A 24939-nucleotide genomic window follows, 5' to 3' on the forward strand; every position below is an offset into this window, starting at 1 on the left:
GTGGCTTCTCTTGTTGTGGAGCATGGGCTCTAGGGTGCACGGGCTTCAGTAGTCGCAGCACGTAGGTTTGGTAGATGTGGCACATGGGCTTAGTTGCTCCCCCGCCTATGGACTCTTCCTGGACCCGGGATCGAACCCTGCATTGGCAGGAGGATTCTTATCCACTGAACCACCAGGAAAGACCATCTAGAAGTTTTAGAAAGATAGACTCTCAGACCTTACCCAAGATCTATCAAAGCATAGTCTGAATTTTAACAAGATTCCAAGGTGACTCTTGAAAAACTCTTTCAAACTCCACATAGTATCCAAGAGGACAGCAGTCATAAGATTTTCCCATTTGCATTCACAGCTCCATGATATTAATTTGTGTGTCTGTAAGCAGGGGGCTGCACTGTGTATTAGAGCCCCCTTGATGCCTGGGATTAAATAGATGTACAGTGGCACTCAAGAGGTCCAGCTTTGAAGTCCAAACATCTGAGTTTGAACTCCAGCCCTGCCCAAACCTCAGTTCATATACCTATAAGATAGGAATAAAAAGAGCCCTCCTCATAGTGTTATTGGGAATAAATGACCTGATACATGTAATAAACGTGGCCAGCACCTGATGCCCAGAATAGCATGCCTTAGCTGCGTGTAAGTGGTAGATGTTAGGGGCTCAATAAATGTTGAGCAAATGAATGAATAGAAACTTTTAAAAAAACTTTTACAAATTTCAAAACTTGGTGCCCTATTGCTCCAAATATATGAAAATGAATTTTAAAATAATATGCAGAGGAAGCCTGATATAAGAGAAGAAAAAGTAGAATGGGTCATAATGGATCCACAGGAAAGCAAAAGATTCAGAATCAGGAGACCAGAGTTTGGATACCAGCTCTGTCCTTTGCTACCTGTGTGTTAGCACAGGAGCCTATAACACACAAGTTCCTAAGCCTCAGTTTCTTCACCTGGAGAATGGGATCAATGATCCTTTTTTTTTTCTCAAGTTCTGGAAAAAAAAAAAGGTTTTGTAACTGACAGAGTATCCCTACTACTCAGCACAGCCCTGGCACCTAGGAGATACTCCATAATAGATGTTTCCTCAATTGAAGTAGAGTGTACCATGTCATGGAGAAGGCAATGGCACCCCACTCCAGTACTCTTGCCTGGAAACTCCCATGGATGGAAGAGCCTGGTTGGCTGCAGTCCATGGGGTGGCTAAGGGTCGGACACGACTGAGCGACTTCACTTTCACTTTTCACTTTCATGCATTGGAGAAGGAAATGGCAACCCACTCCAGTGTTCTTGCCTGGAGAATCCCAGGGATAGGGGAGCCTGGTGGGCTGCCGTCTATGGGGTCACACAGAGTCGGACACGACTGAAGCAACTTAGCAGCAGCAGCAGAATCATGTCAACAGGATGAAAACTGGACGTTAGAATGGTCTGTGGCCCTCCAAAACACAACCCTAACAAAATCCTGTTCCTTAGTATTTCATTTGACATCATTTTGCCAATGAAGGTCCGTATAGTCAAAGCTATGGTTTTTCCAGTAATCATGTACAATTGTGAGAGCTGGACCATAAAGAAGACTGGGCGCCGAGGAATTGATGCCTTTGAATTGTGGCACTATAGAAGACTCTTGAGAGTCCCTTGAACTACAAGGAGATCAAACCAGTCAATCCTAAAGGAAATCAACCCTGAATATTCATTGGAAGGACTGATGCTAAAGCTGAAGCTCCAATCCTTTGGCCACCTGATGAGAAGAGCTGACTCATTAGAAAAGACCCTGATCCTGGGAAAGATTGAGGGCAGAAGGAGAAGGGGGTGACAGAGGATGAGATGGTTGTATGGCATCATTGATTCAATGGACATGAGTTTGAGCAAACTCTGGGAGACAGTGAAGGACAGGGAAGCCTGGTGTGCTGCAGCCCATGGGGTTGCAAAGAATCAAACACAACCTAGTGACTGAACAACAGCAATAAGTATTTAGTTTCTTGAGGGTAGAAAACGTCTTTAAAAGCTCCCTGTGGGCAGGTATTGAGGGAGGGAGGTGACAATGAAAAAACTCTGAATTAGAAGTTTGGCTCTGCGACTCAGTACCAGGTGGGAGTACCAGGGAAGATATAAAGGAGAGAAAAGCAAAGGCAAGCAGAGAGAACCTCTAGTTGTAAGAGAACTATTTCAAGATCTAGGTGTGATGTCATATGTGAAAGAACATTGCAAAATTAAGAGCTGTAGACACATATAATTATGGAAAGAAAAGACTCTAAGGAACAGTCCTCTAGATCAAATTCATTCCGCAGATCATTGGATCCATGGATGCCGAACTCGATGATACAGAAGGCTGACTGTGCCATTTTATATAAGGGACTTGAGCACCTGTGGATTTTTTGGTATCCATGGATGATCCTGGAACTGTGTGGTAAATATTTTCAAGCTGCATATTTTACCTGGATTTATTTCCCATAATAGATTGATTAGGGGAAAAAACAATTATGAAGAAAATTAGCTTCTTCTCTAGAATTTCACTAGGTTATTTTCCAGGTGAGTGGAATTCAGCATGAATTTCTCCATCAAGGAATCTCTTTACTAATACAACCCCGAAACTTTTCGTAAGTAGCTGCTGCTGCTAAGTCGCTTCAGTCATGTCCGACTCGGTGTGACCCCATAGACGGCAGCCCACCAGGCTCCCCCATCCCTGGGATTCTCCAGGCAAGAACACTGGAGTGGGTTGCCATTTCCTTCTCCAATGCATGAAAGTGAAAAGTGAAAGTGAAGTCGCTCAGTCGTGTCCAACTCTTAGCGACCCCATGGACTCCAGCTTACCAGGCTCCTCCGTCCATGGGATTTTCCAGGCAAGAGTACTGGAGTGGGGTGCCATTCTCCTTAGTAAATCAAACCCCATGAGCAGTGTTGGTTGGTGCCACATCACGTTCTAGGGTCCACATGACCCCAACAGAAAACTTACAGGCAGAGGCCATACAAACATACCTACACTTGTTTCTTTTTTTCAGAAATCTAGTTTATTTTCCCCACCTCTTTCAGAAATATTCCTCTTACATCAAAAACAATGCAGTGACTTAAGAAGTACACATGGGGTTTGGAGTCAAAGAGAACTGCATTCAAATCTTACCTCCCTTACTTATTAACTATGTGACTCAGAGTAATAGTGTTACTAGTGTCTGTTTTCCCACTTGTAAAATGGGGGGGAGGGGCGGATAACAAAACTGGATCATTGTAAAACTGAAGATAATGCTTACAAGGTTCTTAATCGATTGGCTGGTTCAGTTCAGTGGCTCAGTCGTGTCTGACTCTTTGCAACCCTATGGACTGCAGCACGCCAGACCTCCCTGTCTGTACTTGCGCATTTTAAAAAGTTCTGTCCACTTACCAACACTTCTAACAGACTCTGCTGGAAATGTCAGAGTTTGAAAAGATTTCCACATAGCGCAAGTTGGACAATGGTTATTCATCTTTTGAGAGAGATCATAGCAACCCTCTTGCTATTGCCAAAGTCTTAGATTTCACATCATCTTTCTTACACTGTTAATATGTTAGTGGGTTCCTTCTCTGGGTGGTCGAAGGAATGACAAGCTATAGATAGGATACATGTAAAGCAGGGTTCTAGTTTTCACTATGATCTGAGCCATAAACTTGAACCCTGGACTGTAAGTGAACCTGATGCTGTTCTCTGTGCTGCTTTTCTGCTTTTCGAACATTCTGCTACATTTCCTTATTAATCACACTTACGAGCAAAGAGGCTGTTCTATTCCAACCCCTCTTTTAAAAGGATGAGTGAAAGATAATTATTAATATTCACAGAAATACAGTGAAGGTGGTATTTCTCATACTTAGTTTGTCTCATCATTTTTACAGATTTCTTGTATACATTAGTGGTTTAGTTGCTAAGTCATAATCCAACTCTTGTGACCCCTTGGACTGTAGCCCACCAGGCTCCTCTGTCCATGGGATTTCCTGGGCAAGAATACTGGAGTGGGTAGCCAATCCCTCCTCCAGGGAATCTTTCCAACCCAGGAATTAAACCCAAGTCTCCTGCATTACAGGCAGATTCTTTACAGACTGAGCTACAAGGGAAGCCCCCTTTTATATATTGGCACGTGAATATTCTAGAATAAAAAGGTCAATCTGTCTACTTCTAGGGCTAGTAGCAGATGGATAAAGGAGGATTCTAGAAGAGGGGGTCAGTCTCAGTTTGTATAAAAGAACTGAATTTTTTATTTAATTATAAAATGGTCTCTTCAGATTATCTTTTATTTTTACAGAAGCCCAGATCACATGACCATAAGAAGTTTATAGCATCATTACCATGCTTAATCCCTCCCACTCAAATCCCTTTATCAACCAGCTACAATTTTTCAAAAGCCTTTTAATATGCAATATGGGATATTTGCGGTCTGCTTTTCTTAAGGAGAAGAATGCATTGTACCAAACTCAATACCAAAAATTCAGTGTAATTTGACCCTTTCTTGCCAGATAACTTCATTTGGGTTTGGTTTCCCAAAGAGCTCAGCTCTTTGCTTCCCGGCAGTCATGCCTCTGGTCCCCTGAGAGAGCTGAACTGGGCAGTCTCTGGGCTTCCTCCTGGTGCCCTGGGAGGGCCCTGAGCCCAACTGGAGGCCACTAACTGAGGCAGTGGTCAGTGGAGACACGGCGCTCAGAAAGGCTGACATGAAGGAGGCTCTGAGGATCTGTGACCTTTCGCTCATGCTTACAAACTGCATGATTCCTAGAAAGCCATGGGCCTCCCACACTAAAGAATGTAATCTACAACTGCAGTATCTCCAAGCAGCTTCGGGGAATTTGGAATTCAGGATACAGCTCATTCTGAAGATGCAGATAGCTGAGTCAAGTCCTGGGAAGAAAACCTGGGTTCAGGTCCCAGCAGTGTTCTGTTCTCGGAAAAGCTGGGAGCAGCTGGGGAGGCAGGAATAACTGCTTATTTGTAGGAGGAGGGTGCTTTAACTTTGCCTTGAGCAGAAGCCTCGCCGGCTAGATATGTATTGTGTATGTAGTCACTTCAGTCATATCTGATTCTGCAACTCTGTGGACTGTAGCCCGCCAGGCTCCTATGTCCATGGGATTCTCCAGGCAAGAATACTGGAGTGGGTTGCCCTGCCCTCCTCCAAGGAATCTTCCTGACCCAGGGTTTGAACCCAAGTCACTTATGTCCCCTGCCAACCCTAGGGGTTAGGTGGGCAGGTGGGTTATTTACTGCTGAGCCACCAGGAAAGCCCCCACTGGCATGGGTAGCCATTCCCTTCTCCCGGGATCTTCCCGACTCAGAGATTGAACCCATATCTCTCTGTCTCCTGCATTGGTAGGCAGATTCTTTACCATTAGCACCACCTGAGAAGCCACAGGTATATTGGGTTAGCCAAAAAGTTCATTGGGTTTTCCCATAACATCTTATAAAAAACTTGAAGTTTTTGGCCAACCCAATAGCACTGAAAAAAAGAACTCCTCCTTTCAATATGGCACACTTGGCAATATTTTTACAACCCTTTTTCATTCTGACATATCGCTTATGTACCTGTGGTTTTATGGTTAGACAAGGAAGCAGTGTTTTGGACGGATTTGGAACAAGGATGGAAGTTGTGCTGTGCCCCACCCAAGAGATGCCAGAATTCTGAGTTTGTTCAAAGAAAGAGGATTTGAAATTTCCAGAGGTTGGGGGAAAACAAAATGTGCTTTGTTAAGAGTTTGACCGTGTCATGACTCTCTTCCGAACAAAGACATTTGGTCTTTTCAAGTAAAACAAATCCAACAGACAGACCAGGAGAAAGTAACTGGTTTACAGCCACTCATTTCTGGGGTGGCTGATAGTGCTCAAAATGAGAAGAGTCAACAGGGTTTCTCCTAAGGTGAAGAGAAAGCCCACCAGCTCCTCTCTGTGGGGTGATTACATGTGTGTGTGCTAAGTCACTTCAGTCGTGTCCTGCTGTTTGTGACCTTGTGGACTGTAGCCCTCCAGGCTCCTCTGCCCATGGGATTCTCCAGGCAAGAATACTGCAGTGGGTTGCCATGCCCTCCTCCAAGGGATCTTCCCAACCCAGGGATCGAACCCACGTCTCTTATGCCTCCTGCATTGGCAGGTGGGTGCTTTACCCCTAGTGCCATCTGGGAAGCCCAGGGCAATTACAGTTAGATCCTTATTTAGTGTGTGGTGCAGGTTAGAACACAGAACACCGGCCTTGTCATCAACAAACCACAAAGGATGAAATTCTATTCCTGTGCAAATAAGATGTGGGAAGTTTGGAACTTTGTGGAAAGCATGAACTCGAAAGTATGAGAGATCGTTTCTAAAATGCAGAGTGTATCACACTGTCATTTACAAGTCATTTGTTTTATACATCAACTTCCCATTAGCTATCTATTTTACATATAGTAATGTATGATGTTTCAATGCTACTCTCTCAATTCCTCCCAACACAGGGAGCTCAACCCAGTGCTCTGTGACAACCTAGAGGGGTGGGCTGGGGTGGAGGGTGGCAGGGAGGTTCCGGAGGGAGGGCACACATGTAAATTTATGGTTGATTCATGTAGTTGTACGGCAGAAATCAGTACATCATGAAGCAATTATCCTCCAATTAAAAATAAATTTTTAAAAAGTCATTTCTGGTTTGCGGTGTGTGTATTTGTGTCAGCATTTTGGCTGGGAAGGTAAATGTAAGAGAAAGAGGAGATAACAGCAGAGAAAATTCCAAGACAGGCAAGATTGGACAGTGAATGCTTGGCAGTGGGTTCTGAATGCTAAAACTGTGGGTGAAGATTATTTTTCTTGGATCTGCGCAACATGGAGCAAATTCCTGACCCCATCTGGCCTGCTGCCTTGGGGCTTTTGTTCTTCTCTGAAAAGGTGGGGGGAGAAAAAAAGAAGAGGTATCTTGCTCGATTCTACTTGCTGTCCAAGCTCCTGATTTTGTTAAGTTAAACTTTATTTTGAGACAATTGTACATTAATATGTAGCTGTAACAAACAATATAGAGAGATCTGCTCAGTTTCCCCATCAGTGGTAACATCTTGAAGTTCTGTGTACAAGGTTACAACCAGGTTATGGACATGGATACATGTTTAAGGTACATAACATTTCCGTTCCCACAAAGGTACCTAATTTTGCCCTTTTATAATCATACCCTTATGGCAGAAAGTGAAGACGAACTAAAAAGCCTCTTGATGAAAGTGAAACTGGAGAGTGAAAAAGTTGGCTTAAAGCTCAACATTCAGAAAACTAAATCATGGCATCCAGTCCCATCACTACATGGCAAATAGATGGGGAAACAGTGGAAACAGTGTCAGACTTTATTTTTCGGGGCTCCAAAATCACTGCAGATGGTGACTGCAGCCATGAAATTAAGAGACGCTTACTCCTTGGAAGGAAAGTTATGACCAACCTAGATAGCATATTCAAAAGCAGAGACATTACTTTGCTAACAAAGGTCTGTCTAGCCAAGGCTATGATTTTTCCTGTGGTCATGTATGGATGTGAGAGTTGGACTGTGAAGAAGGCTGAGTGCTGAAGAATTGATGCTTCTGAACTGTGGTGTTGGAGAAGACTCTTGAGAGTCCCTTGGACTGCAAGGAGATCCAACCAGTCCATTCTGAAGGAGATCAGCCCTGGGATTTCTTTGGAAGGAATGATGCTAAAGCTGAAACTCCAGTACTTGGGCCACCTCATGTGAAGAGTTGACTCATTGGAAAAGTCTCTGATGCTGGGAGGGATTGGGGGAAGGAGGAGAAGGGGACGACAGAGGATGAGATGGCTGGATGGCATCACTGACTTGATGGACATGAGTCTGAGTGAACTCCGGGAGTTGGTGTTGGACAGGGAAGGCCTGGCAAGCTGTGATTCATGGGGTTGCAAAGAGTCAGATATGAGTGAGCGACTGAACTGAACTGAATCATACCCTCTTCCCTCCAGCCCTCACTTTTTCCTCAACCCCTGACAACTGCTAACCTGTGCTCTCTTTTTGTAGTCTTCTAATTTTAAAAATATTAGATAAATGGAATCATCCAGTATCTAACTTATGGATTGACTTCTTTCACTCAGCATAATTCTCTATAGATCCAACCAAGTTTTGCAGTAGTCTTTTTTTTTTTCTTGATGTGTAATATTCCATGGAATGGGTATATCAGTTTGTTTAACTGCTAACCTGTCAAAGGACATCTGGGTTGTCTTGATTTTGGCTACTATGAATAAATCCACTAATAAAAAGTTTTAACTTTCCTGGAAAAATGCCAGGAGTACCTTGGGTGGGTTGTGTGGTGGCTGCATGTTTCATTTTTGGTTTGGTTTCGTTTCTTATGACAGTCGAATATTTTCTAGAGTAGCTGAGCCATTTTACATTCTCATAGGCAATATATGAGTGATCTAGTTTCTTCTCATCTTCATCAGAATTTCAGTCAGTTCAGTCACTCATTCATGTCTCTTTGTGACCCCATGGACTGCACCACGCCAGGTTTCTCTATCCATCACCAATTCCTGCTCAAACTCATGTGCATCAAGTTGGAGATGCCATCCAACCATCTCATCCTCTGTCATCCCCTCTCTCCCTGCCTTCAATCTTTCCCAGCATCAGGGTCTTTTCCAGGGAGTCAGTTCTTCACGTCAGGTGGCCAAAGTATTGGAGTTTCAGCATCAGTCCTTCTAATGAATATTCAGGACTGATTTCCTTTAGGATTGACTGGTTTGATCTCCTTTAAGTCCAAGGCAAGTTCAGTTCAGCTCAAGTTGCTCAGTCATGTCCGACTCTTTGTGACCCCATGGACTGCAACACACCAGGCTTCCCTGTCCATCACCAACTCCTGGAGCTTGCTCAAACTCATGTCTGTCGAATCAGTGATGCCGTCCAACCATCTCATCCTCTGTTGTCCCCTTCTCCTCCTGCTTTCAATCTGGGAAATATTGAAGTAAAGGCAAACCACTTTAGTATTCTTGCCTTGAGAACCCCATGAACAGTGTCAGAATTTCAGAATGTTACTATTTCTTATTCTGGTCATTCTGATACGCGTCTGGTGATATCACATTACAGCTTTCTTCTTTTCACAGGCCTCGTGGCTGACAATGTTCACGTTTCACGTGCTCGTCTGTATATCCTCCCCAGTGAACTGTCTGTCAGTGTCTTTTGCCCTTTTCCTAATTGTTTTCTGAGTTTGGAGAGTTCTTATTCTAGATACATGTCCTCTGTCAGATGAGTGGTCTGCAAATACTTTCTCCCCTTATATTTGTATCTGCTTCACATGAACAACAGTTCTTAATTTTGGTGAAGTCCGGTTTGTCAATTTTTCTCTTGTGTGGATCATGTTTTCCATTGTCAAAAACATAAAACTCTTCGTCAGGCGCTAGATCCCAAAGCTTTTCTCTTATTTTAGGGTTTGTCTGAAAGTTTGATAGTTCTGCATTTCACATTTACACAGTGATCTATTTTGAGATCATCTTTTTAAAAATGTGAAATTTATAGGCAATAACTTGTCTACATGTGCCAGACAGCCCAGAGAAAAACATTCACCTGACCAGCCATGCCCACCTAGATCTCCACCCTCACAAGGCCATATCTTACTGAGCATCTTCTATATCCTAGGAGTGTACCAGGCGCTCTCCAGGAGTTTCGCATCAGTGGCAAAGCCTGGCTTTTACAATGATGCCATGTGGACTTAACAGCAGAGTCTGTCAGACTCAATTAGGACTTGTTACTCTAGTTGCGTCATACTGAGAGACTGCTCCGCTGCTCCTAGCCTCAGTCTTTCCATTTTAATAATATGGATTTGAGGTTTGAATTAGATAAAATATGTCCAATGACTTGTGCAGGGGTATTCAATAAATGGTCTCATTCTTCCCCAAACTGATCCATTGCAGCTGTTGAAAAATTCGCAATGGGCTATTGTAGTCAGAACAGAAAAAGGCCAATTGTGTACAGCTGACCTTGACTTTTCTAAGGGCTAATTATCTGGTTTATAGAAAAACTAGGAATCTTACACTCTTGCTTCCTAGCTTCATAGCCAGCATTTTGCCTAGTAACATAGCTACTGGTACTAGCTAAATAAAGATAGCAACTGAAAAATTTTTTTCTGATTCAGTTAAAATATCTTAAAGATGGGAGGACTTAGGAAAAGGAACTGATGTGGATGGGAACAGATTTTTTTAAACCAGACTTTTTTAGTTTTATTAACTCTTGTTAAATTATGGGAAAGATATGAAACACTCATAAAATTAAATTCTATGAAGTATGTGAGGAATTTCTATTAAGGGGGAAAAAAGTAGCTTACCTGACGTCAGTTCTTGAAACCATTCACATTAAATTTTCTGATTTTTATGCAAGCCAAATTATATAAATGACTTTTGAACTCTCTTATTGAATGGTGTAACACGGACAATTCAGCTGTTGCCATTGCTTGTCATCTCAGCACCTACCATTTTGTTGTTTGCTTTTTTTTTTCCCCCTTTTCACCATCTACTCTTTCCCTTATTTAAAAAAAAAATTGTAAAATGTCAAATGCCTCTCTTTTTTTAAAAAAATTGATTATTTATTTCTGGCTGTGCTGGGTCTCCATTGCTACAGGCAGACTGTCTCTAGTTACGGTGGGTGTGGGCTCCTCTTTAACTCCAGTGTGCGGGCTTCTCAGGATGGTGGCTTCTCTTGATGCAGAGCTCAGGCTGTCAGGTGCACAGGCTTCAGTAGTTGTGGTTCATGGGCTCAGTAGTCTTGGTGCCCAGGCTTAGTTGCTCTGTGGCATGTGGAATCTTCCTGGACCAGAGATCGAACCCATGTCCCTTGAATCGGCAGGCACATGCCCAACCACTGAGCCACCAGGGAAGTCCCTCTTTTCTCTTGCTTAAAATCTTTCTCCCAGGGACATCTGCAGAACTATGTCTGGGATTAATCACATTGTGTTGGATCTGTCACAAATATTTTATTTTTGTACAGTTGATTTTAAACTAAACAAGCACCAAAGGCTTTTACGAAATGGCCACATACAGAAAACATAGACAAGCGATGTGCAGGGCGAAGGCTTAGGTGGCAGGTGGAGAGGGGTGATTTTTAATTGGGGGTGGCAGGAAGACCCCTGCGGCTCCCACGAATCTGTACCTCGGGTCCTTTTTAGTAGCATCTACTTAAGCCACAAGCAGCTGCCCCAGGTCCCATTCACCCCCAACTTGGGACCCCCAAAACCCAGAGCTCACAAACATTTCTCAGCCTCTGGGATCAGATCTGTCCTTCATCAATTTACTTTATCATTTAGTCAAAGCAGATTTGAATATAAATAGCAAACTCATATAAAAGAAAGTAATTCCTTGGCGGTGTGTATATATATGTGTGTGTGTGTGTATATATATACACACACACACACATACAAGTTTGATCCTGGCATTGTTTATAATGCTTATCCTGTTAAAATTAAACACATCTTTTAACTAGAAGAATAAGCCTATGTTGATACTAGATATAAAATCTGCAAATTAACCCAACTTTGGGAAAGTCAGTACTTTAATTGATATTGGTATTTGATACCTCACTGGGGGCCCTGGTTCCTCAGATTATATGCTAACACATGATTCCCATCACACCAGGCTATCAGGTTGGGGGAAGGTAAAAAAATTCCCTTTATAGGACTGTTATTATATAAATACTCTCAAACTATAATTGATCAACCCAAGGATTGATATAATAATGTAGCTGAGAAACCTAGTGTTTGGCTGACTTTCTCTCATATGATACAATCAATTGAATGTGGATATTTTGTGCACTTTTTGATTTTCTCTTCCATTGCTGGCCACACCCAATGAACTAAATTATAACTCTCTGCTCCTATGTTTTCATCAGATTAAATGCTTTTTTCTGTGTTTTTTTTTTCATTTGTTCTATGCCAGTATCCCATTTCTCAGAGGAATATTTCATCTCGACAGCCAGGGAGAGAGCCTGGATGCTCAAGGTAAGGTTTAAACATAAATTATGTTGCACGACTCCCTGTTTACAGATTAATTTGGAGTGTGTATTATTGATGCCTTTGTAACAAATTTATTTTCAAAATTCCATTATACAGTTAAAGCGAGTATTCCAGTAAACATGCTTCACTCGAACATTATTTTTCAAGCAACATTCCATTTCCCATGTGTACCAAGAGCTAATTAGCTGTTATCAGCAATTCCTCTAAAAATGCTCACGCCAGTTAAAGTTTAATTTTGGAGATTTTCCTGGTGAGAAGTGAAGTGAGAAAATACCAAGATACCTCAGGATATTTCTAATTATGAAGAAGGGATTATTTGTTAAAAATCCAGGCCACTGCTCCATTGACTTTAAAAAAGAGATGGGTGTCTTAAAGGAGACGAAAGCTCAGAAAGCATCATTTTTTTTTTTTTTTTTTTCAGTTTGGGATTTGTGTTTGAGACACAATCATTTGACCTTCTGTTATTTCCCACTGGTGAGCTATCTAATATTCCAGGAGCTCACTAGAACAAAGGAGCAATTAACTGAAATTCCACCAGATGGCAATATTTGGAAAGCCATCCTGAGAGATTTCAAAGCTGTGAGACACTTTTGTTCACACAGGGAATAGTCTCACCAAGTGTAACATCCTGGATTTCATTCAGAGTGCTCTAAAGATCTTTGGTTTTATTTATCTGCCCATAGCATTGAAACTTTTACAGCGAGTAGGGGACAGATGTACGTGTTTGGGGGTGGGAGGGGTGGAGTATGTGCTGTTTTATTTTGTATCATTCTGAAAGGATAAAATTAGCAACTTCATTCTTCAGTAATTTTCCAAACAGTATTGGTGAGTACTAAAAGCTCAAATCAATGGGTAATATACCGTGTTTGTCTTGGGATCTCTTTGGGATAAAATGCTATGGTTGATGGTCATTTTAAAATAAATTATTTGATAAGAGAAACTGAAAATTCTTAACAGTAGAATTTTAAGGAGTTGCCTAGATATTAAACCAAGTGATTACAGGTACAAAATTCTTATTTGCAATGATTAAGGCTTATTTAAATAGGATGAGTAAATTTGCCCTTTTACTCTAATGAAAATAGAGATGCTGTGTGTACCCTGAGTGGTGCCCAAACAGCTAGACTCTTCAAGAACCAGAGCTGAACCTTGGACAGAGCTGAGACGGAGGGAAGTAGAAAGGCATCTGAGAGCAACTGAAATAGAAGAACCACTAAGAGGAGCCACCTGAGCTTTCTGTATGCACGTACAAGCAGCCCCTAACACAACCCTTCTCTACTGTTGGTGGGAATGTAAGTGGCTACACTATGGAAAACAGTACGAAGGTTCCTCAGAAAACTAAAAATAGAATTACCATGCAATCCATCAATTCCATTTCTGGCATATATCCAGACCAAACTATAATTCAAAAAGATATATGCACCTCCATGTTCATAGCAGCACTGTTGACCATAGCCAAGACATGGAAGCAACCTAAGTGACCATCAGCAGAGAAATGGATAAAGATGATGGGGTAGACAACAGAATAATACTCAGCCGTGAAAAGAATGAAATAATGCCATTCGCAGTAACATGGATGCAACTAGAGATTACCAAACTAAGGGAAATAAGTCATGAAGAGAAAGATAAATACTATATGATATCACTTATGTGTGGAATCTAAAATATGACACAAATGAACCTATCTGTGAAACGGAAACAGGCTCATGAAGATAGGGAGCAGACCTGTGGATGCCGAGGAGGAGGCGGGTGACGAGGACTGGAATGAGAGGCTGGGGTTGGCAGATGTAAGCTATTATACAGAGAATGGATAAACAAGGTGCTGCTGGATAGCACAAGGGACTACATCCAATATCCTATGATAAACCATAATAGAAAATAATATTTTTTAAAAAGAACGTATAGATAGGTGGAAAACTGAATCACTTTGCTGTACAGCATTATAAATCAACTATCAGTTCAGTTCAGTCACTCAGTTGTGCCCAACTCTTTGTGACCCCATGGACTGTAGCACGCCAGGCTTCTCTGTCCATCATCAACTCCCAGAGCTTGCTCAAACTCATGTCCATCGAATCGGTGATAACAACCATCTCATCCTCTGTTGTCCCCTTCTCCTCCTGCCTTCAATCTTTCCCAGCATCAGGGTCATTTCCAAAGAGTCAGTTCTTCCCATCAGGTGGCCAAAGTACTGGAGTTTCAGCTTCAGCATCAGTCCTGCCAATGAATATTCAGGACTGATCTCCTTTAAGATGGACTGGCTGGATCTCCTTGCAGTCCAAGGGACTCTCGAGTCTTCTCCAACACTACAGTTCAAAAGCATCAGTTCTTCAGCACTCAGCTTTCTTTATGGTCCAACTCTCACATCCATACATGACTACTGGAAAAACTGTAGCTTTGACTAGATGGACTTTTGTTGGCAAAGTAAATGTCTCTGCTTTTTAATATGCTATCTAGGTTGGTCATAGCTTTTCTTCCAAGGAGCAAGCATCTTTTAATTTCATGGCTGCAGTCACCATCTGCAGTGATTTTGGAGCCCCAAAAAATAAAGTCTGTCACTGTTTCCATTGTTTCCCCATCTATTTGCCATGAAGTGATGGGACCGGATGCCATGATCTTCGTTTTCTGAATGTTGAGTTTTAAGCCAGCTTTTTCACTCTCCTCTTTCACTTTCATCAAGAGGCTCTTCAGTTCCTCTTCACTTTCTGCCATAAGGGTGGTATCATCTGCTTATCTGAGGTTATTGATATTTCTCCCTGCAATCTTGATTCCAGCTTGTGCTTCATCCAGTCTGGCATTTCGCATGATGTACTTTGCACATAAGTTAAATAAGCAGGATGACAATATACAGCCTTGACGTACTCCTTTCCCAACTTGGAACCAGTCCGTTGTTCCACGTCCAGTTCTAACTGTTGTTTCTTGACCTGCATAGATTTCTTAGGAGGCAGGTAAGGTGGTCTGGCTATACTTCATTCAAAAAAAAGAAAAGTAGTCTCTGGACAGGCATTGAATACCCTTTGAAATCTGCTCTTCGCTCAATGGATAAAGAATCAGCCTGCAATGCAGGAGGCATGGAGACTTGGGTTCAACCCCTGCATCAGGAAGTTTCCCTGGAGGAAGAAAATGGCAACTCACTCCAGTATTTTGCCAGGAAAATCCTATGGACAGAGGAACGTGGCAGGCTATAGTCCAAAGTGTCACAAAAGGGTCAAAGATGACTAAGCAACCAAGAACACACATACACTTATGCCCCGGGAGGGTGCCCATAGATCTGGTGTCCCGGACTGTCCTACGTAATTTCTGTTGTCCTGGAATAGTATCCACTTAGCACTCCCTTTCACCCTCAAAATTCTGCTTGGTTAATAAGGTGATTGTATAATTTATCTTCTAAGCTGGCATGTTTGAAGAAGAAAGTAATAGAAAAAGTTGACCCTAAACTGGGCATCTGTGTATAAACCTCCTTATATAGCTTATATAACAAATTATTTTTCTGTAAAGAACTACATTGTAAATACTTTCCTGCTTTGTGGGTTGATCATACAGTCTCGGTCACAAGTATCCAACTCGTTGTAGAATGAAAACATAATGAACGTAAGTGAATGGACCTGGTTGGGTTCCAATAAAACTTTATTGGCAAACACAGGCAGACGGTGGCATTAGGCTGGCAGGTTTACAGCTTTAATGTGAGATAATACATGGTCAGGGGACAGGAGATGGTGGTGATTCAAGCAGACAGCCATCCTTCACGCCTCTGCCTTCTCTTCATACCCCTGCTGGGTGGCAGCCTCCTCAGTTAACCCCCTGACAAACCAGTATGAATAGTTTCCTTGAGTGAGTGGTCTCGTCCTCATTTGTGTGGTTCCTGAGATTCCCGTTCCGGGTCTAATTTCTTGCTTCTCATCCAAACTTGTTTCTGTGTCTGCACACCATGCCTATGCTTTGTATTCATGACACAGAATAGCATCCTTACTCAGGACCACTTGAGTACTAGAGTTAAATACGGGAGTGATAGCTATTAGCAGACATTTTAATTTATGCTTTGATGATGTCTGCTCAGTCGCTCACTCATGTTCTAGTCTTTGAGACCCCATGGACTGTAGCCTGCCAGTCTCCTCTGTGCATGGAATTCTCCAGGCAATAATACTGGAGTGGCTTGCCACTTTGACCCTCACTAAATAGCTGTCTATGAGAAATATAGCCACATTAGAGATGGGTTAATGTTGACTCTACCAAAATTTTTTTTTATTATAAAAACAATAAATTTAAAGGAAACTTTGAGTAAAAAATATATCTACCAACACCATTCTAAAATAATTATTTTTCTTTTTTGTGCATATTTGCTATTCCCATAAGTATTTCTGTTTTTCTACAGTGGGTAACAGTGCATGTGAACTCTGTGTTTTATTTAGCCTTAGTCACAAGAATCTTTCATGAGTAATCGGAAAGGTCATTAGGACAAAATAGTATTATATTGCATCAATGTCCCATAATAGTTGCTAATTTTTCACTAAAAAATGCTGTACTAACATTTTTTTGTACATTTTGTTATTGTTTTGGTTGGTTTGGTTTGTTTTTTTCCTTAGGACAATATCCCAGAAGTAATATTATACAAGGATGTGACCAGTTTTATAACTTTTAGTCTAGTTTACAATATCTTTTCTTAAAAGTTTTGGAGTATTCTACAAGTGTTTGCAATTTGAGGGTATTAGCCTCACCACAACTTTATAAGAAACAGTACTTAATAGTAATTAATGTCTTCTATATTTAAAGAACTGGGACAGTTACTTTGTGTATGTGAATGTATGTTTGTATGTATATATATGACATTCTACTTCCACAAGTATTTATTGAGTGCCTACTATGAACTATCACTGGGAAAGACTGAAGGCAGCTGGATGGCATCACTGATACAAAGGACATGAAATCAGGCAAACTCCAGGAGATGGTGGGGGACAGGGAGGCCTGGCATGCGGCAGTCCATGGGGTCGCTAAGAGTCAGACATAACTAGGCAACTGAAGAACAGCAAATATGAACTATGTATTACAAGGTTTTAATGGTGAGCAGAGGATAGCTTCTGTGTGACTTTGATCTTACTAGGGAGTTATGATATACACATAAAGAATTAATAAAATTTAGAAGATGAGACACATCATGGAAGAAACATAGAGACAATACAATGGGCATTTGGGAGGGATGAGGGGAGGTTGAGATGGTGTCTGAGCTGAACTTTGAACATGAGTTGCATTGGGATGCTTGGAGGTGGTAAGATTTGCCTTTCATTCCATAAGCATGTCTTGATTGCCAACTACATGCCAAGTCCCCTGCTACAAGCTAGGAATATAAAGGGGAAAAGACAGAGCTCTTAAAGTTTACTCTCTAGTGGGATAAACAGCCTTTAAAAAAAAAAAAGTTGTATGCTCAGGGGGCATGGAGGGATGGGATGAGGTAGGAGACGGAATTGACATATACACTATTGATGCTGTGTATAAAATACGTATATATATGTATTTATATAATATATATTATATATATATAATATATTATATATATATATAAAATAGATACCTAAGGAGAACCCACTGTGTAGCACAGGGAACTCTACTCAGTTCTCTGTGATGACCTAAATGAGAAGGAAATCCAAAAAAGAGGGTATATATGTAAACATGTAGCCAATTCACTTTGCTGTACAGCAGAAACTAACATAACATTGTAAAGCAAGTATACTTCAATAAAAATGAATAAAAAATAAATACATAAAATTTTCTGTACCCCCCCCCAAATAAGTGTAATCAGTGGATTGGCTCAACTAGCAGAGGGTACAAGTGGTAGGGATGAAACTAGGGTTTTTCTGGCACCGTCTTCATCTGCAGGTATCATGTTAGAATCTGTGGGGGATATGCTTCTGGAAGTCTGAAGTTATTCTGCCTGTACTGACCAACATTCAAGCTGACACTGGCCTCCATTTACAGTTCATTGCCCCAGGGAGCACATTCACTGAGTGTACAAAACCTGGGGCTGGGATCAGGAAGACCTCCAAACAACCCTCACCAGCTGATGACTGAGGCAAAGCACTAAGAAGCACAGAGTTTCCTGTGTGTTTTGTTTTGTAACAGCTGGAAGGAACCTCATCCAGCTCAATCGTTTGGCAGGTGAACATTGTTGGGTGCACAGAGCTGGGTGACTAGCCTAGTGTCAGACATTTGGTGACAAAGCCAGGGCACCAGGTCCCTGGCTTCTGATCTCACATGCTGCTTGTTCTAGTTCACCGTTGTCGTTTTCTCTGACTCATCTATACCACGAAGGGGTGTGTATGTGTGTGCTCAGTCACATCCAACTCTTTGCAACTGCATAAATGATAGCCTGTCAGGCTCCTCTGTCCATGGGATTTTCCAGGCAAGAATACTGGAGTAGGTTGCCATTTCCTCCTCCAGGGGATCTTCCTGACCCAGGAATCAAACCTGTGTCTCCTATGTCTCCTGTATGGGAGGCAGATTCTTTACCACTGAGCCACCTGGGAAGCCCACTATACCACAGGGCTAGAAAGAACTAAAAAGTTAGCCTAGGCATTCCTTGTGCCTGTAGAAGCAATAATAGGTATTTTAGTCATCTTGGACCACAGCAAAAAAATAAATATATATATATATATATATTTCATATATTTTAAATTGTAATTTAAATAGTAATGAATAGTGGTGGAAAGAGAGGGAAACCTGGAACAAATTCCTACATCTGCCATTTTCCTCCTTTAGGTTCTGGGCCAATAACTTGACCTCACTGAATTTTTACATCTTGAGTTTGTTGTGAGAGTAATTGGCAGTAACGTAAGTGTTGGATACATCATGGGCGCTCAGCAAATGTTTATTTTCTTTCTCCTTCCCTCCTAGAGCTACAGGGTCTTGACAGAGTTCCTTTTGTTTATTAATGAGGTGACCTTGTAAGGCTCATGAGAATTAAATGATGGAGTCAGAGTACATTTATAAAAGTATCTGATGCACGGCTTAACATTCTCATTTCTGAATTTCACTTAGCTGCAGTTAGGTAGAGATTTAAAGGTTTCTATTCCTATTTCTTTATCCTTTTCTTCAGTAGTTTATTTTCTATGGTCTGTGGACATGTTGGTAAGACTGAAGAATTCATTCATTTTCTCTATGATTTGCTTTAAAATGATTTGTCAAATAGAGTAAGATGATTAGATGAAGAAAATATGGTTAAATGTTAACTACAGAATATAGCTTGTGAATATGGTGTATGTTATTGCTGTTATACAATTTTTTTCTACTTTCCTGGATGTTTGAAATGTCCCAGGCTGAATTATTTTTGGAGGATTTCATGTTAAATATTAAGCTTCTACCATGGCCCCATCTCTGTGCAAGGTGCAGAGGGTATGTTCGGGTAAGAAAGAGTCTCAGCTCTGATGGAGCTATGGCTCACCATCAGTTCAGTTCAGTTCAGCCGCTCAGTTGTGTCCAACTCTTTGTGACCCCATGAATCACAGCACGCCAGGCCTCCCTGTCCATCACCAGCTCCCAGAGTTCACTCAGACTCACGTCCATCGAGTCAGTGATGCCATCCAGCCATCTCATCCTCTGTCGTCCCCTTCTCCTCCTGCCCCCAATCCCTCCCAGCATCAGAGTCTTTTCCAATGAGTCAACTCTTCACATGAGGTGGCCAAAGCACTGGAGTTTCAGCTTTAGCATCATTCCTTCCAAAGAAATCCCAGGGCTGATCTCCTTCAGAATGGACTGGTTGGATCTCCTTGCAGTCCAAGGGACTCTCAAGAGTCTTCTCCAACACCACAGTTCAGAAGCATCAATTCCTCGGCGCTCAGCCTTCTTCACAGTCCAACTCTCACATCCATACATGACCACTGGAAAAACCATAGCCTTGACTAGACGGACCTTTGTTGGCAAAGTAATGTCTCTGCTTTTCAATATGCTATCTAGGTTGGTCATAACTTTCCTTTCAATGAGTAAGTGGCTGCAGTCACCATCTGCAGTGATTTTGGAGCCCAAAAAAATAAAGTCTGACACTGTGTCCACTGTTTTCCCCATCTATTTCCCATGAAGTGATGGGACCGGATGCCGTGATCTTCGTTTTCTAAATGTTGAGCTTTAAGCCAACTTTTTCACTCTCCTCTTTCACTTTCATCAAGAGGCTTTTTAGTTCCTCTTCACTTTCTGCCATAAGGGTGGTGTCATCTGCATATCTGAGGTTATTGATATTTCTCCCGGCAATCTTGATTCCAGCTTGTGCTTCTTCCAGCCCAGCATTTCTCATGATGTACTCTGCATATAAGTTAAATAAGCAGGGTGACAGTATACAGCCTTGATGCACTCCTTTTCCTATTTAGAACCAGTCTGTTGTTCCATGTCCGGGGACACTAATAAAACGGGCAGCTTCTTCTTCAGGGTGCTGAGTACTATGGTAGGGGTCCCCATGGCATCCTGTGATCCTCCTAGCAGTGACAGCAAAGCCACGACTGGAACAGGGAGGTTGGATGAGACTTCCAAGAGGCAGTGACATCTTATCTAAGACCTGAAGGAAAAGGAGGAGCTAGCAGGTGTTGATCAGAGGGGGACTGTGGAGAACGAGGGATTGTTTGGGCAGAAAGAGTAGCATCTTCAAAGACCTGGAAAGAAAATATGAGAAGCATATGGTGTGTTAGTGAAATTGAAAGAAGTTCAGTAATGAGCTGCAGCATCAGAGTGATAGTGAGAGGGAGGGCTGGATGGACAAGCAGATCAGGAAGGGCCTTGGGAGGCCAATGATGAACTTTGGGTTGTATCCTCAAAGGGATGGTTGAGGTGTTTAAGTAGAGGAGTAAAACTTCTATCATTTTTATCTAAGGATGGTCACTCTGTATGGAAAGTGATCAGGAGAGGATGAGATTAGAAGTAGAGACATAAAGTGAAAGATGTTGATGAGCATCTGGATTAGGTGACGGTGACAGTGGGGGTTCCCAGGTGGCTCTAGTGGTAAAGAACCCACCTGCCAATTCAGGAGACATAAGAGCCAAGGATTCGATCCCCAGGCCAGGAAGATGCCCTGGCAGAGGGCATGGCAACCCACTCCAGTATTCTTGCCTGAAAAATCCCCATGGAGAGAGGAGCCTGGGGGTTAGAGTCAGACACCACTGAAGCGACTTAGCACGCAGAAGGTAGAGAGAAGTTTGAGCACAGTTTAGGAAGCAAAATAGACAGGGTTGGGTAAGTGAGAGGTCAAGGTCTAATTCATTCATTCAGCACATCTATTGAGTGCTTGCCATGTGGTAACCCTATTTCAGTGTTGAGAAGAAAAAGTCAAGTAAGGGCTATAGGGAATACAAGGTGTATCAAGATGGGATTAATGGAGAAGCATCTTCTGCAGGAGCACAAATTGATCCTTGGGGACCCCCTTCAGGGATGCCAAAGTAAAAAGTAGTCATCCAAGAGGATATATGTTCCTATTAGGACCTGAATCCCAAAACAGAAAAATTGAACCAGGGTATAGTTTTGAGAGTCACTAGTCGGACACGACTGAGCAACTTCACTTTCAATTTTCACTTTCATGCATTGGAGAAAGAAATGGCAACCCACTCCAGTATTCTTGCCTGGAGAATCCCAGGGATGGGGGAGCCTGGTTGGCTGCCATCTATAGGATCGCACCGAGTCGGACATGACTGAAGCGACTTAGCAGCAGCATGTAAACAATAAACCATGAATACAGGTAAAACTGCCCAAGGAGGATACAACCTTGAAGATCACCAATATTTAAAAGGTAGATTAAGGGGAAAAAAGAGTACACTCATGTTTATAGTAGTATTATTCACAATACCCAAAGGCAACCAAAGTGCCCATCAGCAGGTGAATGGATAAACAAAATACGGTATATACATACAATGGAATGTTATTCAGCCTAAATAAGGAAGGTAATTCTATTACATGCTACAGCATAGATGAACCTCAAGGATGGTAAGTGAAATATCTGTCACAGAAAAGCTCCATTTACATGAGAATACAATTCCACTTACGTGAGATACCTAGAGCAGCCAAATTCATAAAGCAGAAACAAGCATCATGCTTGTCAAGGTTCTTGGGAGGAGGAGAAACTGAGAAGTTATTGTTTTTTTTGTTTTTTGAATCTTTATTGGAGTATAGTTGCTTTACAATGTTGTGCTAGTTTCTGCTGGACAGCAAAGTGAATCAGGTATACATATATATGGGCTTCCCTGGTGACTCAGTGGTAAAGACTCTGCCTGCCAGTGTGGGAGATGTGAGCTCAGTCCCTGGGTTGGGAAGATCCCCTGGAGGAGGGCATGGCAACCCACTCCAGTATTCTTGCCTGAGAATCCCATGGACAGAGGAGCGTGGCAGGCTACAGTTCATGGGGTCGCAAAAGAGTTGAACACAACTTAGCAACTAAACAACAGAAACACGTATACATATATCCCCTCTTTTTTAGATTTCCTTCCTATTTAGGTCGCCACAGAGCATTAAGTAGAGTTCCCTGTGCTATCCAGTAGGTTCTCATTAGTTATCTATTTTATACATAGCAATGTATATTTGTCAATTGCAATCTCCCAATTCATTCCACCCGCTCTTTCCTCCTTGGTACCCATAAGTTTGTTCTCTACTTCTGTGTATCTATTTCTGCTTTGTAAATAAGTTCATCTGTATAAGTTTTCTAGATTCCACATATAAGCAATATTACTATATTTGTTTTTTGAAAGTTGTTGTTTAATGGGTATAGCGTTCTGGTTTTGTGAGATGAAAAGAGTTCTAGAGAAGGATGCTGATGATGGCTGCACGGCAGTGTGAATGTACTGCTGGCTTAAATGGTTAAAATGGTAAGTTCTCTGTGTGTTTCATTACAATGAGAGAGAGAGATTGATAGTGAGTAACCAGAAACATGGGAGAGAGACCAGCTGTGTATGCTCTCATGGAAGCCAGGGGAAGATAACATTTGAGACTGAGTAAGTCTACAGCCACCCCACCATGAATGCACGTGGTCTTGCTGATCTCGGAAGCTAAGCAGGAGGCCTGGTTAGCAGTTGGATGGGAGACTAAGCAAAAAGCCAAGGATTGATAAACCCAAATGCCTCACAGAGGTTAAGGGAGATAATGCCTAAAAAGTGCCTACTGATTCAGCAGCAGAACGGTTGCTGGTAATCTTGATGATGATTTCAATCTCATGGTGGAAGTGGGATCCAGCATGGAAGTTGAGGAGAGGGGGGGACATGGAGAGGGCAGCTTTAGATAAGCCTTGAGATATTTGGCTCTAAGGATGAGGAGAGAAAGAGGGACCTATAGGGCAGAAGGGTTGATTGAGAGTGAATGGAAGAGACTTGACCACTTCAAATACCGCTGGGAATGAGCCAGTAGAAGCGGCATGTAAGGGTCTGGAGGAAGGAAGGAAGGGTCTGGTAGAAGGTTACAGAGCAGGAGGCAGCTAGCCAGGACATGCCTCTTCATTGCAACAAACAAGAAACAGAATAAGATGGCTGCCTTGCAGGTAAATGTGCAGGTTTGGGGGCAGGAAGTTAAATGCTGGTCTAGTGGCTTCAATTACCCTCTGAAGTCCCAGACAAGACCATCTGCTGAGGGAGGAAAGGTGGAAGGGTCAGAGATCTAAAGAAACTGGCAAAGTATTGAAATGACTGGTTCACGAATAATGACAGACCTCCGCCTAGGAAGCGGAGGGCGCTCTGGAAGCACTAACATCCACTGGGGTTTGGAGGCCATGAACTTACAGCTGTGCTCATCTTCTAGGCAGAGCGCCTACCCCCCACCCCCGCACCCCAAAAGGGTTCAGAAGTTCAAATGAAGCGTATGTACCTGGGTAGATGAAAACTTCATAAGGGCTCCTTTTGAGGGAAACATGAAATTGATCTCAAGGACAGTAGGGTTACGTTAAGTGGGGCAAATGCTGTATTCTTTTGAAAATGTTGCAGGCGCCCGGTGACTGGGTTAAGAGCTGCAGATACGGTTCGGTTTATGAGTTTGACCTTTGTACAGTGATTGTAACTAACTCACCAGGGCCCCCTGTTGACAGAATAGGTTATTGGGTGCCACCCTTAATTAGCAATTGATTCAGAATGAAACTTTGGACTGTGTACCAAGTCGTTGGGTGTCTCATCTCCCATTCACAAACTTGTGTTGCCTTTGTGTGAAAAAATAAAACTTCCGAACTGCTTGGCAAGCCTTTAACAAATTGTATATCCCTATAGATTTCTGCCTTATGCACAGACTACCAGGATCTGCTTAAGAGTGCTCATTTCTGCTAGCAAAAATGTCACTTAAGTTACTGAAGTTGACGTATCTTATCACAGTTTTTTTGCAAGTGGCTTGTGGTATGTGGAGAGAATGCTATTGATGTCTCTCATGGGCTCGTGCCTAGAATGCTTGTGTATATTGACTCCCCCTAATCAAGAAATGTGTTTTTCTTCTACCCTGCTTCACTATCTGAGTTTATCTTCTTGGGCTGAACGTCATTAAAAAACAAGGTGAAAAAACAACCCTCAGAATGGGAGAAGATAGTAGCAAATGAAACAACTGACAAAGGATTCATTTCCAAAATATACAAGCCTATGACATTTCTTATTCCCACTGATACCCCCAGAACCCAGAGTGGAGTTATAATTGTTCTTCAGTGATCAAAATGTTCTCTCTATGCCAGATAATTCGGTAGCCACTAGCCATATGTGCCCAATGATTATTTGAGATGTTTGATGGAGGAACATTTTTATGCATTTTTAACTTTATTTCATTTTAATTCAGTGTAAGTAGCCACATGCAGCCAGTGGCTACTGTATTGGACAGTTCAGTTTCAGTTCAGTCGCTCTGTCGTGTCCAACTCTTTGTGACCCCATGAATAGCAGCACGCCAGGCCTCCCTGTCCATCACCAACTCCCGGAGTTCACTCAGACTCATGTCCATCGAGTGAGTGATGCCATCCAGCCATCTCATCCTCTGTTGTCCCCTTCTCCTCCTGCCCCCAATCTCTCCCAGCATCAGAGTCTTTTCCAA

At 42.2% G+C, this 24939-nt stretch overlaps 1 protein-coding gene across 3 annotated transcripts in view; it reads left to right on the forward strand.

Moving 5' to 3' along the window:
- Positions 1-24939, forward strand: part of MAPRE2 (microtubule associated protein RP/EB family member 2) — a 188726-nt gene that overhangs the window by 19145 nt on the left and 144642 nt on the right. For all 3 annotated transcript variants that reach the window (XM_006059136.4, XM_006059135.4, XM_044934676.2), the window contains exon 2: positions 11864-11925. Coding sequence is in view for 2 of the 3 variants with exons in the window: in XM_006059135.4 (XP_006059197.1) it covers positions 11864-11925 (62 nt within the window). In the remaining variant the exon portion in view is untranslated. The remainder of the gene's footprint in view (positions 1-11863; positions 11926-24939) is intronic.

Source organism: Bubalus bubalis, chromosome 22 (genome assembly GCF_019923935.1).
Source record: "Bubalus bubalis isolate 160015118507 breed Murrah chromosome 22, NDDB_SH_1, whole genome shotgun sequence".
NCBI classification, from domain to species: domain Eukaryota; kingdom Metazoa; phylum Chordata; class Mammalia; order Artiodactyla; family Bovidae; genus Bubalus; species Bubalus bubalis.